The sequence below is a fragment of the Salmo salar genome, chromosome ssa13 (genome assembly GCF_905237065.1).
Source record: "Salmo salar chromosome ssa13, Ssal_v3.1, whole genome shotgun sequence".
In the NCBI taxonomy this organism is placed as follows: Eukaryota; Metazoa; Chordata; class Actinopteri; order Salmoniformes; family Salmonidae; genus Salmo; species Salmo salar.
The window spans coordinates 95,895,526-95,907,651 of record NC_059454.1 but is presented as its reverse complement, the minus strand read 5'-3'; the positions used below and the strand labels follow the sequence as shown (position 1 = coordinate 95,907,651).

Sequence of the window (12,126 nt, the reverse complement as noted above, 5' to 3'; positions counted from 1 at the left end):
CATTTTATAGCCTATTTCGTTTTTTTACTTTCCTAAAACAATAATTGTCCAACTCACGGTTCAGCTGTCGGAGATTTGAGCACTAAATAGGCCTATATTAATGCCATAACAAAGGGCTTAAATACTTATTGGCTCAAGACATTTGAGCTTTTAATTTTTTTGTAATTTGTAACAATTTCAAAAACATAATTCCACTTTATGGGACATTGTTTGTAGGCCAGTAATTTTCTTTTTTCAATTTAATAAATTTTAAACTCAGGCTGTAACACAACAAAATGTGGGAAAAGTCGAGGGGTGTGAATACTTTCTGAAGGCCCTGGGCATACTGTATTAGCTCAGATACCTCATACCCATGCACGTTCATTCAGTACTGGTACTCCTTGTATATAGCCTCATTATTGTTGGATTAAAAATTGTTACTATTTCCTTTTTTTATTTAGCAAATATTTTTCTTACTTTTCAACTGCTACACCTGTTGTATTTGGCACATGTGACCAATAAATGTGTATTTGAGTAGCCAATCTGACAAGTATAAAGAAATGAATGTCGGTGTCGTAGCATACCGCAGGCATATTTCTATCTCTCTGGGACTAAGCGTAAGCTTCTCTTCCTTTTATGTACACTACATTACCAAATAGTATGTGGACACCTCGTCGAACATCTCATTCCAAAATCATGGGCATTAATATGGAGTTGGTCCCCCCTTTGCTGCTATAACAGCCTCCACTCTTCTGGGAAGGCTTTCCACTAGATGTTGGAACATTGCTGCGGGAACTTGCTTCCATTCGGCCACAAGAGCATTAGTGAGGTCGGGCACTGATGTTGGGTGATAAGGCCTGGATCGCAGTCAGTGTTCCAATTCATCCCAAAGGTGTTTGATGGGCTTAAGGTCAGGGCTCTGTGCAGGACAGTCAAGTTCTTCCACACTGATCTTGACAAACCATTTCTGTATGGACCTCGCTTTGTGCACGGGGGCATTGTCATGCTGAAACAGGAAAGGGCCTTCCCCAAACTATTGCCACAAAATTAGAAGCTGTAGTGTTAAGGTTTCCCTTCACTGGAACTAAGGGGCGTAGCCTGAACCATGAAAAACAGCCCAAGACCATTATTCCTCCTCCACCACCAAACTTTACAGTTGGCACTATGCATTTGGGCAGGTAGCGTTCTCCTGGCATCCACCAAACCCAGATTCGGCCGGCAGACTGCTAGATGGTGACGTGTGATTAATCACTCCAGAGAACGCGTTTCCACTGAGTCCAATGGCGGCAGGCTTTACACCGCTCCAGCCGACACTTGGAATTGCGCATGGTGATCTTAGGCTTGTGTGTGACCTTAGGCAGCTGCTCGGCCATGGAAACCCATTTCATGAAGCTCTCGACGAACAGTTCTTGTGCTGACGTTGCTTCCAGAGGCAGTTTGGAACTCGGTACTGAGTGTTCCAACCGAGGACAGACGATTTTTACGAGCTATGTGCTTCAGCACTCGGCGGTCCCGTTTTGTGAGCTTGTGTAGCCTACCACTTCGCAGCTGAGCTGCTGTTGCTCCTAGACGTTTTCACTTCACAATAACAGCATTTACAGTTGACCCGGGGCAGCTCTAGCAGGGCAGAAATTTGAAGTACTGACTTGTTGGAAAGGTGGAATCCTATGACGGTGCCACTTTTAAAGTCACCGAGCACTTCAGTAAAGCCATTCTACTGCCAATGTTTGTCTATGGAGATTGCATGGCTGTGTGCTCGATTTTATACACCGGTCAGCAACTGGTGTGGCTGAAATAGCTAAATCCACTAATTTGAAGGGGTGTCCACATACTTTTGTGTGTGTGTATACACTACCGTTCAAAAGTTTGGAGTCACTTAGAAATGTCCTTGTTTTTGAAACAAAATCGTCCATTTAAAATAACATCAAATTGATCTGAAATACAGTGTAGACATTGTTAATGTTGTAAATGACTATTGTAGCTGGAAACGGCAGATTTTTAATGGAATATCTACATAGGTCGATTATCAGCAACCATCACTCCTGTGTTCCAATGGCACGTTGTGATAGCTAATCCAAGTTTATCATAAACGGCTAATTGATCATTAGAAAACCCTTTTGCAATTATGTTAGCACAGCTTAAAACTGTGTGCTGACTAAAGAAGCAATAAAACTGTCCTTCTTTAGTCTATTTGATTATCTGGAGCATCAGCATTTGGGAGTTCGATTACAGGCTCAAAATGGCCAGAAACAAATAACTTTGTTCTGAAACTCATCAATCTATTCTTGTTCAGAGAAATGAAGGCTATTCCAGTGCGAGAAATTGCCAAGAAACTGAAGATCTCGTACAACGCTGTGTACTACTCCCTTCACAGAACAGTGCAAACTGGCTCTAACCAGAATAGAAAGAGGAGTGGGAGGCCCCGGTGCAGGACTGAGCAAGAGGACAAGTGCATTAGAGTGTCTAGTTTGAGAAACAGATGCCTCACAAGTCCTCAACTGGCAACTTCATTAAACAGTACCTGCAAAACACCAGTCTCAACGTCAACAGTGAAGAGGCGACTCCGGGATGCTGGCCTTCTAGGCAGAGTTCCTCTGTCCAGTGTCTGTGTTCTTTTGCCAATCGTAATCATTTCTTTTTATTGGCCAGTCTTGAGATATGGCTTTTTCTTTGCAACTCTGCATAGAAGGCCAGTCTCTTCACTGTTGACGTTGAGACTGATTGACAGACATATCTTTCTATTCATATGAGAGAGTAGCAGCAGCGTATGTGAAGAGTGTGACAGCTGAGCACATCGTCTCTCCATCTGTGACAACAGGATAGCTGTTTTCCAAGCAATCGTATTTTAAAATGTTATACAATCGGAAAACAGTTCTCTTTCTCACGGAGCATTTTCTTCCCCCCAGAAAAGGAGAGAGCGAGAGTGGCTCGCTTGACACAGCTGCAGGCCCCAGCGAAACAGGGGCAGGCAGTCAAACACTTTCAGTACAGGATTCATGAGGATAATGTACTTTACTGTTTGACCAAATCATGGTTTTAGCCTCTTAAAAAAGAGGATGTTTTTAATGAGGTGAATGAGTGCAGCCTGCACTGATGCGACCAATATAGTTGTAGTCTTGAGCCCTGCCTTGTAGGCTTTTCACTGTAGGCATACTCTCCAACTTTCGGTTTACTTCAATGAAAAAGGCCTTCATCTTCGCAATCAATAATAGCCTAGGCCAAGGCTCCTGTCTTGCTTTCGCTCTCTCCTCAGCAGAACGGCAGCCCCGGACAATTTGGCCGGCTACAATTATATTTATTGACTTTCCATTTATTTTATCTGCCAAAATCTGGAAATTACCGGAAACCCTGGTCAGTATGCATGTGTAATGCATTTTCTTTCCTACATGACTATAATGGGTTGTAATGTGTATATTCGCTGAGTGTACAAAACATTAAGAATGCCTTCCAAATATTGAGTTGTAACACCCCCTTCGCGCTCAGAACAGCCTCAATTTGTCAGGGCATAGCATACAAGGTGCCAAAAACATTCCACAGGGACGCTGCCCATACTGACTGCAATGCTTCCCACAGTTGTGTCAAGTTGGCTGGATGTCCTTTGGTCCACCACCCATCCTTGATATCCACGGGAAACTGTTGAGCGTGAAAAACCAAGCAGCATTGCAGTTCTTGACACAAACCAGTGCGCCTGGCACCTACTACCATACCCTGTTTAAAGAGGCTTAAATCTTTTGTCTTGCCCATTCACCCTCTGAATGGCACACATACACTATCCTTCTTCAACCTGTCTCCTCCCCTTCATCTACACTGATTGAAGTGGATTTAACAAGTGACGTCAATAAGGGATCATAGCTTTCACCTGGTCAGTCTATGTTATGGAAAGAGCAGGTTGTCGTTGTGTAAGGTATGTTTTGTTTTTTACTCCAGGATTATAAAGCAGAGGAGGATCCTGCGCTGTTCAAATCTACAAAGACAGGCAGAGGACCGCTCTCACCTGAATGGAAGGTACAGGATTTGACCTACTGTCACCATTTATATCCCGTCTTGTCTGTGATAGCTATTCATATTGACATTTGACCTCATTAGAAGAGGGATAACACACACACTACCATGCTTCTCTCGTTTGAGGTGCTGGAGGTTAATGCCCCAAAATCAACATTGTATAAAATAAAAATACATTTGGCCTCATCCCTCCTGTGTTTCTCCTATGACAGAACGATCTGATGAACAAGACGGACTGTCCTAAGATGTGTGCCTACAAACTGGTCACTGTCAAGTTCAAGTGGTGGGGCCTGCAGACCAAAGTAGAGAACTTTATCCAGAAGGTACAATACTTGTATCTCTTTCTCGCTTTATCCTTTTCACATTTAGGGCCCCTAATGAGAAAACAGACTGATACCTAATATTATTGTTCTCTGGTCTCTCCATTAATTCCCTCTCTCTCCTCCCCCATCTTCCCTCCTTCAGCAAGAGAAGCGTATTTTCACTAACTTCCATCGCCAGTTGTTCTGTTGGATTGACAACTGGGTGGAGCTGACCATGGCAGACATCCGACGAATGGAGGAAGAGACCAAGAAAGAGCTGGAAGAGGTAACACACACAATTAATGTCTGCCATTTTTTCATAGGTTTTAGACTTGTGCCTTAAAGATTGTTTTTTGTGGTGCGTAGATAGGGACAGTTGATGAGGATGAAAAGGTCACTAACACATGATTCCAGAGGCATTGAGGGACCACAATAAACAAATCACCAATCTAGGACTGACTGTGACCCTCACTAACCCCTATGGCCTTAACCTTTGACCCTCCTATGAAGCTCTCTGATTGGTCCAGCTGACAGTTCTACTCTGCTGCCTTTAGATGCGTGAGAAGGGCACCGTTAGAGGAACCTCGGCAACGGAAGAGTAACCCCGCCCCTGTAGGTCAAAGGTCAGAGACAGGCTGAGTAAGTTCCCCAACAGGACACAGGAAATGACATCATCGTGGTGTCGGAGACTCATCCTGTACCTGCTCTCATCTCTCTCTATCCCCCCCATTAGTTTGTTGCTCATCACGTTTTTCTCCCTTTTTCCAGCTGCATGTTGCCTGTCTAATGAAACAATCTGCTTTTGGTTCAGTCTGTCGTTCGTCTGTGGTGGTTTTGGAGCTCTACCTGCATGTGGCGCTCTCAATCGGTTTGTTCTTTCCATCCTGTCTCTCTGCAGTTCTGCTCCTGCTGCATGACTTCTTATCCTCCTTACCTCTTTCAAACCTTTTTTTGTCCACTTGCTGTCTTATTAACATGGTGTGATCTGTTTGTGTGTATATGTGTGGTTCCAGGTGTTGGGGCAGCGCTCCTATCCTGTTGCTCTGCCATCTTTCTGCATGTATCATGTTGCCTACAGATGGAATTATCTGTCATGTGGAAAGAGGATTGCTGTGATGTGACTGCTAGTAAAGGGGAAACATTATTCTCTATTTCATGAACTAAACATTGGCCATTAGTTCACAATGTAAGTTTAGCTGTTGCTACATTATATGTACCAGGCAATGGCCGTTTGATGCAAAGAAAGAATATGTTCACTCCTCTCCTACAGACACACATTTTGTCCTTCACTGTGTGACTGTGACTATAATCTGTTTACTTTCTCCGTCCTTCCTCCGCCAGCTGCGTAGTTCAGGTCAGGTTCGAGGCATGAGTGCGGCTCACGAGCAGTGAGGTCGACCAACCAAACCCTTCCATGATGATGATGTCACCAAGAAGAGGAAGTCAGCTGCTCTACTTCCTGTCTCCCATGATTCATAGAGGGGTTTGTCCTGATTGGTCAATAGTAGTGTACCAACCCCCAATTACACGCCTCCTATTCACGTAGAAAAACAAAAGCAGTTGTGCATTTAAAAAACAAATGAAGGGAAAAAAACAATTTGCACAGAAAGTACATTTAAATTGCCTCTAACTATAATTGTTAATTATGAGACGGGCTTCATTTGTATCCAGACACCCAAAGTCAAGCCTTTTAATCAGACTAGAATGTTATAATTTCCCCCTAAATTGGAATAGGATCACTTATTGGACCAATTTTGTTTTATGTATTTTGTTCCCTGTTGGATACTGTATCTCATGTCTAGTTGGCTTCATCCTTGTTTCGGTCTCCTCCCTCGAGACTAAGATCTGTATAAACCCATATCCGAGGTGTAGTGGTCTGCAGACTTGAAATAAGTCCAAAATGGCACCCTATTCCATATAGTGCACTACTTCTGGCCAGAGGGCTGGGTCTGAATAGGGTGCCATTTGGGAAGTCGATTTAGCACTTCAACCCCTGTCCGTCTCTGACAGGTGGCTGGGGGATGGTTTTAGTTTTTTGGATTTGACCCTGTCCAGGCCTGTTGCCATCTCTGGTAGAACATGGTTGAGTGGTTTGACATACATGTATAGGATTCCTGCCCTGACTGATTTTGTTGCTGTTTGTTGCATTGCTGTCCTTTGATCTGGTGTGTGTTCCTTTTTAATGTGTTATGGTTTTAAACATTTCCTCCATTGTTTGCCCCAAGAGTGTTGGCTGAGTTCATACATTTCAGAGCTGCTAGATCAGCTGTCGCTTGTACCTGTAGTTCAGGTGTCATTCTACTCGGATGATGGAGAATAGATGGAATTAAACCCTCCTTTTGCTTTCCGCTTACCTGTAGTCACGTCGCTAATGACTTCAGGGCTAGAATTTGGTGGCGTTTAAATACTTAAAGTATTTGATAGACACCCAGGTCTGCTGCACCGTTACCTGTTAAGAGGGACAGAAATACATCGTCCCTGTGACTGATGGGACTACCAGGCTAGTTCTACTACTGTCCTCTTTCATATTCACGGTTATAAAACATGGTCAGGTCTACTCCAGAGGAGTGTTTCCCAAACTCTTTCCCAGGGCCCCCTGGTGGGGGGCAGGACCGTGTTTGGGGAAAACCCTGTTCTAGATGACCTATCTCCAGTACTGTAATTATATATAGTAGGGAGCTGGCTCAAATGGCACCCTGTTCCCTATATGTAGTGCACTACTTTTGACAGCAATATATAGTAGATGGGGTGTTGAGGTTCAGAATAGGTTGTATTACACTTGGAAAGTTTGTCAGATCAGTGGGCAGTCCAGACACTGCTCTGACAGGTTAGCTTTTCCCCTGCTAATGGCGAAGGTTGGAGAAAGTAATGTTCCTAGAGCTGTGACTTAGGTAAAATGTTCTGCTTTCAGCCATACTGTAGTTATTACCCCTGTGAATGTAGTGTGTCTATGGGATAATGCATGTCTTAGTATGCAAAGAAAATATTTTTGTGTGGATAGTCACACATTCTCCATCAGCGCAACCATGTAGCTACCTGCTGCAGCATTAACAGATAAGGATATTTGATGAAGTATCTCTACTTAAACTAACTGAAAATTGATAGTTTATTCCCGTTATATTGTTTTACATTTTGATCTCCAGGATCATGAAGCCTTGGAGTGAGATACTGTTAAAATGTGAAACGGATAAGTTGTATTTTTTTTCTTTTGTCCATTGTGTTTCTATTTTTTGGGATGTTTTGTTTTTTAGATTTTAGCCGTTCCTGTTGGGTCGAACAGCTGCAGCCACACAGGCAGCCCAATTGATCTTTGTTTCCCTCCACATCCCATCAGCTCTTTTTCAGAGCTGGTCAAAAGATGAATTGGGCTGCCTATGTCGATGCAGCCAATGTGACCCATAACTGTCGCAGGTGATGATCAGTCTTTCTAGAAGTACCAGTGATGTGAGCCAGGGTTAGAAAGGCCTAATGGAGTATCGCTTAACTCAGTCCTGGGGGTCCCCAGAGGTGCCCCTTTTTCATTCCAGCCCAACACTGATTCAACTAGTTTTCACCAAGCTACTGATTACTTTAATCAGGTGTGTTAGTGATGAGCTGGAACAAACGGTGCACCCCCCAGGAATGGATTGAGAAACACTGGCCATCAGAGTCCATTGTATCTGTATGGTCATCATGCCTAAGCACATTTCATTTGAAAAAAATATTAACAATGCATATAAATGTATATTTTCTGATCATGAGGTGAAATTAGTAGTGAATGTAAAATGTTAATATTTCTGTTTTTCACAGCTTCTGGGCTGTGGCAAGGTCTAGACAATAACAGAATATCTATTAAAATTTAACACAAAACTCCACCCAGCGCTGTGCTATTGATTTGACATCACATTGGATTGTGGTTCATCTACTACTGAATATACAGTTAATAGCCTACTCGGTATTTTCAGAGACACATTGATTCAAGACAAACTGATTTGTTCATTTTATATATAAATGACATTCCAGTGTTTTTGTTTTCCATTTTCTAGCAAAAGAGAGAATGGGTATAAATTGATGGCACTCTGTCGACCTCTTCGTTCTCAGCACCTCAAAAGGAGTCCACTGACAGCCTCTAGAGAGGGTCCATCTGTCCGTGGGTTTGGGGGGGGTCAAACTGTTCAACGTTCCTGCCCTGTCGTCCACGTCTTGTTTAAAAATGATAAACTAAACCTACAACCCAAAGCATATAGAGACCGTTATTAGTCAGTCTCAGTGCCCCCGCCTGTAAACATGTCTACTAGTTTCGGCTCTATTCAATATCGCTGTAGCGTTACAGATTAAGGTCAATTCCGATTAAACCGACATGCGTTATTTTTTTGACCATCGTTTGCAGTCTCCGCTAAAAGATTTCCACATAACGGAATAATTTGGATAACATTAGCTTCGCCCTCATGTGGTTGCTAGCAAGCAGGCTAGGTATCAAACTGCCAATCCAATAGGGGCTGGAAGCTATAGTGAGCTTTAATTGGTTAATAGCGTTGCGAGATCACAGAATTTGATCCAGCCATGTCCAAGCTCCCTCGCCCATTCCCTCCGTTGTTTCATCGCCCCAAAGATGTTAAGTGGAAATGCACTAACTCGGGAACATGGCCTTTAAAATGTCCGTGATAGACTGAATAGAGCCCTTAGTTTGCCTCCAGTTAGAAATACACTATTTTAGAGCGTGACCCTGATGTGTCTGATACGTCTCCTCTCGCAGCATGGTTTAGGTCTATCTGTAGCTAGCAGGTCAAATGCCATAGCAACAGAGCCACGTTTTTGGTATATAGTTATACATAGGGTGGGGTTTAAGACACAACGGCCATGTTAGAGAAGATCTAAACTGTGACTGATCTAATAATGAGTCATATTTGTAGATCAGTCAGTCGGTTTGATGCTCTCGAACACTGCCATTGACCATTTCGGTTAGTGAAATGAATTGCGGGAGATGCAACCTGAAGAGACAATGAAGGACTATTTCAAAAACATTTCCCATCTTCATTGCAAATCAGACACGTTTGGATATCTTAACTTTGGGTTTCAGCCATTGTCAGAGAGAACTGTTTCCACAGCATTTAACACTAGCACCTCTGAACAAACAGGTTGTATAACTATCGGTTTGTCTGGTTTCTCTCCTACAGTGTTAAAACAAACCATCCACTGTGGTCATTTAACTAAACCAGGCAAGCTATATATACTTTGCACTGACATAGAATGCAAATACAGTATACTGTATGTATTTTCAGATTCAGGTATTCCAATAACTACAGAGGGGGTTTCAAACAAAAAAAACTGGAGATGAAAAGAAAGGGGGAGTTTGGGATTGAAAGGCATGGACTGGTGGGGAGCAGGGTGGTGAACTGGTGTCCAGTCTCCCCAGAGGGGTATGGTTCAATGAGTCAGCCAGCTAACTTTGATAACCAGAAATAACTTGATTTCCAGGTTCATTAAGAAAGCTAAACATCTGCGGTTTTGGTTGAGTCAATTAGACCAAGCTCATCTTTAAAAAATATATCAATATTTAGGCCAGTTAGCTGGCTAACTCCTTGATCCTACGTTGTAGTATACAAGTTAGCTGGCTAACTCCTTGATCCTACGTTGTAGTATACAAGTTAGCTGGCTAACTCCTTGATCCTACGTTGTAGTATACAAGTTAGCTGGCTAACTCCTTGATCCTACGTTGTAGTATACTTGTCTGTAAACTGACCTATTAAGTCACTGGTTGCCCAGAGAGGAGTGCAGACAACTCGTTTCCAAGGTTGCTGGCTAAAAGTCAAGGCCTAAAATCAGCACTGGAGTTGTGCACTTCTGAAACAAACAATTCAGAAGGTGTTCAGAGTTGGGACCGCGTTCAGCTTTCCTTGCGTGTACAATACGCCAAGAACCCTCTTTGTTCAGCTGTCCTCGTTTTCATACAGTAAGTTAAGCACCATTTGTTCTTATGAGCAGAAGAGTGTCACTGACCACGGTGTACCTGTTTGGGCTGCCAGGTCAGGCTCGGGAAGTGAGGAGCAGATATTCTCATCTGTCACCATGGAAGCAACAGAAGCCGGGGAAAATGTTGCTTAGTTCTCATTTCATTGACGTTCAGTCAAGGAGTTGTTGCTGTGGTAGTTGATCTGTCATCTGCGAACTATGTACAATCATTTATTATAGTAGGTCTGAAATTGCTTATTTCATATGTTGCTCTAGTATGTTTGAAGAGCTTCTCTGACATTATCACATAACAAACCAGAAATATCTGTGGTTCCTTGCTGACAGAGAGCAGTGATGGTTCTCACGGTGAGAAAGGGAGTCCTGTGTTATATAAAGTGACACCCAGAGTGAGGGATATGTGGAGAGGGAAGGGAAGGGGATGAAGTGAGACTGTTGGTGGCAGGCAACACCTCCATTGAGAGGAGCAGGGGGAGAAGGCTCTGTGTGGGGGGGGCAGTTAGATGAGGTATAATAGTGATAGTTCGGTATGACAATATTGATTGAAGGGTGATGGTGATTGCTGGTCAGAACTTCAGGCTCTTCAGCGAATCAGCTCTCTTCCTCAGAAGATCTCCCAGCTCCTGCAGCGAGCCAAGATAACTATTCTGAACCTTGTCCATGGCTGCTCTGGTGAATCCACACTCCTCCTGGGAGAAAGAGGGTAGAGGTACAGATAGGGAGACAGACAAAGATGTAAGGAAAGGGGGAGAGTAAGAAGAGAAAGAACCATGCTTTGAATGAAAGAAACAAAATCAGTAATCGTACACACAGCTACCCACCCAGACCTACCAACCTGTGTCTGTGCTTGTCCCACCCCCAGGGTGAGTGCTGCTAGTTTGAGGGCCGTTAGGCTGGCCTCCTGCCCCTTCACGTGATCCAGAGCCTGGGTCACAACGCCCTGTAGGCTGCCTGTCCACTCCTGGAAGCCACTCAGCACCACTGGCTACAGGGACAGAGGAAGGGGGCTAAGAATTATTTGCGAATGGGGATGGTATCAGAAGGGTTGTATGCGGACAAGGGGAGGATGAGGCGGTAGTGAGTGTGTACCATGGCTGTGCTGAGGATGAGGCGGTAGTGAGTGTGTACCATGGCTGTGCTGAGGATGAGGCGGTAGTGAGTGTGTACCATGGCTGTGCTGAGGATGAGGCGGTAGTGAGTGTGTACCATGGCTGTGCTGAGGATGAGGCGGTAGTGAGTGTGTACCATGGCTGTGCTGAGGATGAGGCGGTAGTGAGTGTGTACCATGGCTGTGCTGAGGATGAGGCGGTAGTGAGTGTGTACCATGGCTGTGCTGAGGATGAGGAGGTAGTGAGTGTGTACCATGGCTGTGCTGAGGATGAGGCGGTAGTGAGTGTGTACCATGGCTGTGCTGAGGATGAGGCGGTAGTGAGTGTGTACCATGGCTGTGCTGAGGATGAGGCGGTAGTGAGTGTGTACCATGGCTGTGCTGAGGATGAGGAGGTAGTGAGTGTGTACCATGGCTGTGCTGAGGATGAGGCGGTAGTGAGTGTGTACCATGGCTGTGCTGAGGATGAGGAGGTAGTGAGTGTGTACCATGGCTGTGCTGAGGATGAGGAGGTAGTGAGTGTGTACCATGGCTGTGCTGAGGATGAGGCGGTAGTGAGTGTGTACCATGGCTGTGCTGAGGATGAGGCGGTAGTGAGTGTGTACCATGGCTGTGCTGAGGATGAGGCGGTAGTGAGTGTGTACCATGGCTGTGCTGAGGATGAGGCGGTAGTGAGTGTGTACCATGGCTGTGCTGAGGATGAGGAGGTAGTGAGTGTGTACCATGGCTGTGCTGCTGTCCTTCTTCTTCTTCTTCTTCTTCTGTAGGCTGGACTTGAGCGGTCGC

The 12,126-nt window shown here is 44.4% G+C and overlaps 2 protein-coding genes across 8 annotated transcripts in view; one reads left to right on the top strand and one right to left on the bottom strand.

Annotated features, from left to right (window-relative positions):
• The window catches only part of LOC106568278 (phosphatidylinositol transfer protein beta isoform), a 36,357-nt gene extending 28,220 nt beyond the window's left edge, over window positions 1–8,137 (top strand). For 2 of the 4 annotated variants that reach the window (XM_045692464.1, XM_045692462.1), the window contains 5 exons: window positions 3,907–3,984; window positions 4,194–4,304; window positions 4,447–4,569; window positions 4,838–4,922; window positions 5,625–8,137. In XM_045692464.1, the coding sequence (XP_045548420.1) occupies window positions 3,907–3,984; window positions 4,194–4,304; window positions 4,447–4,569; window positions 4,838–4,885 (360 nt within the window). In that variant the 3' untranslated portion in view covers window positions 4,886–4,922; window positions 5,625–8,137. The remainder of the gene's footprint in view (window positions 1–3,906; window positions 3,985–4,193; window positions 4,305–4,446; window positions 4,570–4,837; window positions 4,923–5,624) is intronic. The other 2 variants (XM_045692463.1, XM_045692461.1) reach the window with 1 other exon arrangement.
• A 113-nt stretch (window positions 8,138–8,250) lies between these two features.
• The window catches only part of LOC106568276 (N-alpha-acetyltransferase 25, NatB auxiliary subunit), a 32,451-nt gene continuing 28,575 nt past the window's right edge, over window positions 8,251–12,126 (bottom strand). For all 4 annotated transcript variants that reach the window (XM_014138458.2, XM_045692458.1, XM_045692459.1 and 1 more), the window contains 3 exons: window positions 12,063–12,126; window positions 11,068–11,217; window positions 8,251–10,921 (listed from right to left, as the gene is read on the bottom strand). The exon at window positions 12,063–12,126 is cut by the window's right edge and continues 47 nt beyond it. In XM_014138458.2, coding sequence (XP_013993933.2) covers window positions 10,799–10,921; window positions 11,068–11,217; window positions 12,063–12,126 — 337 coding nt within the window. In that variant the 3' untranslated portion in view covers window positions 8,251–10,798. The remainder of the gene's footprint in view (window positions 10,922–11,067; window positions 11,218–12,062) is intronic.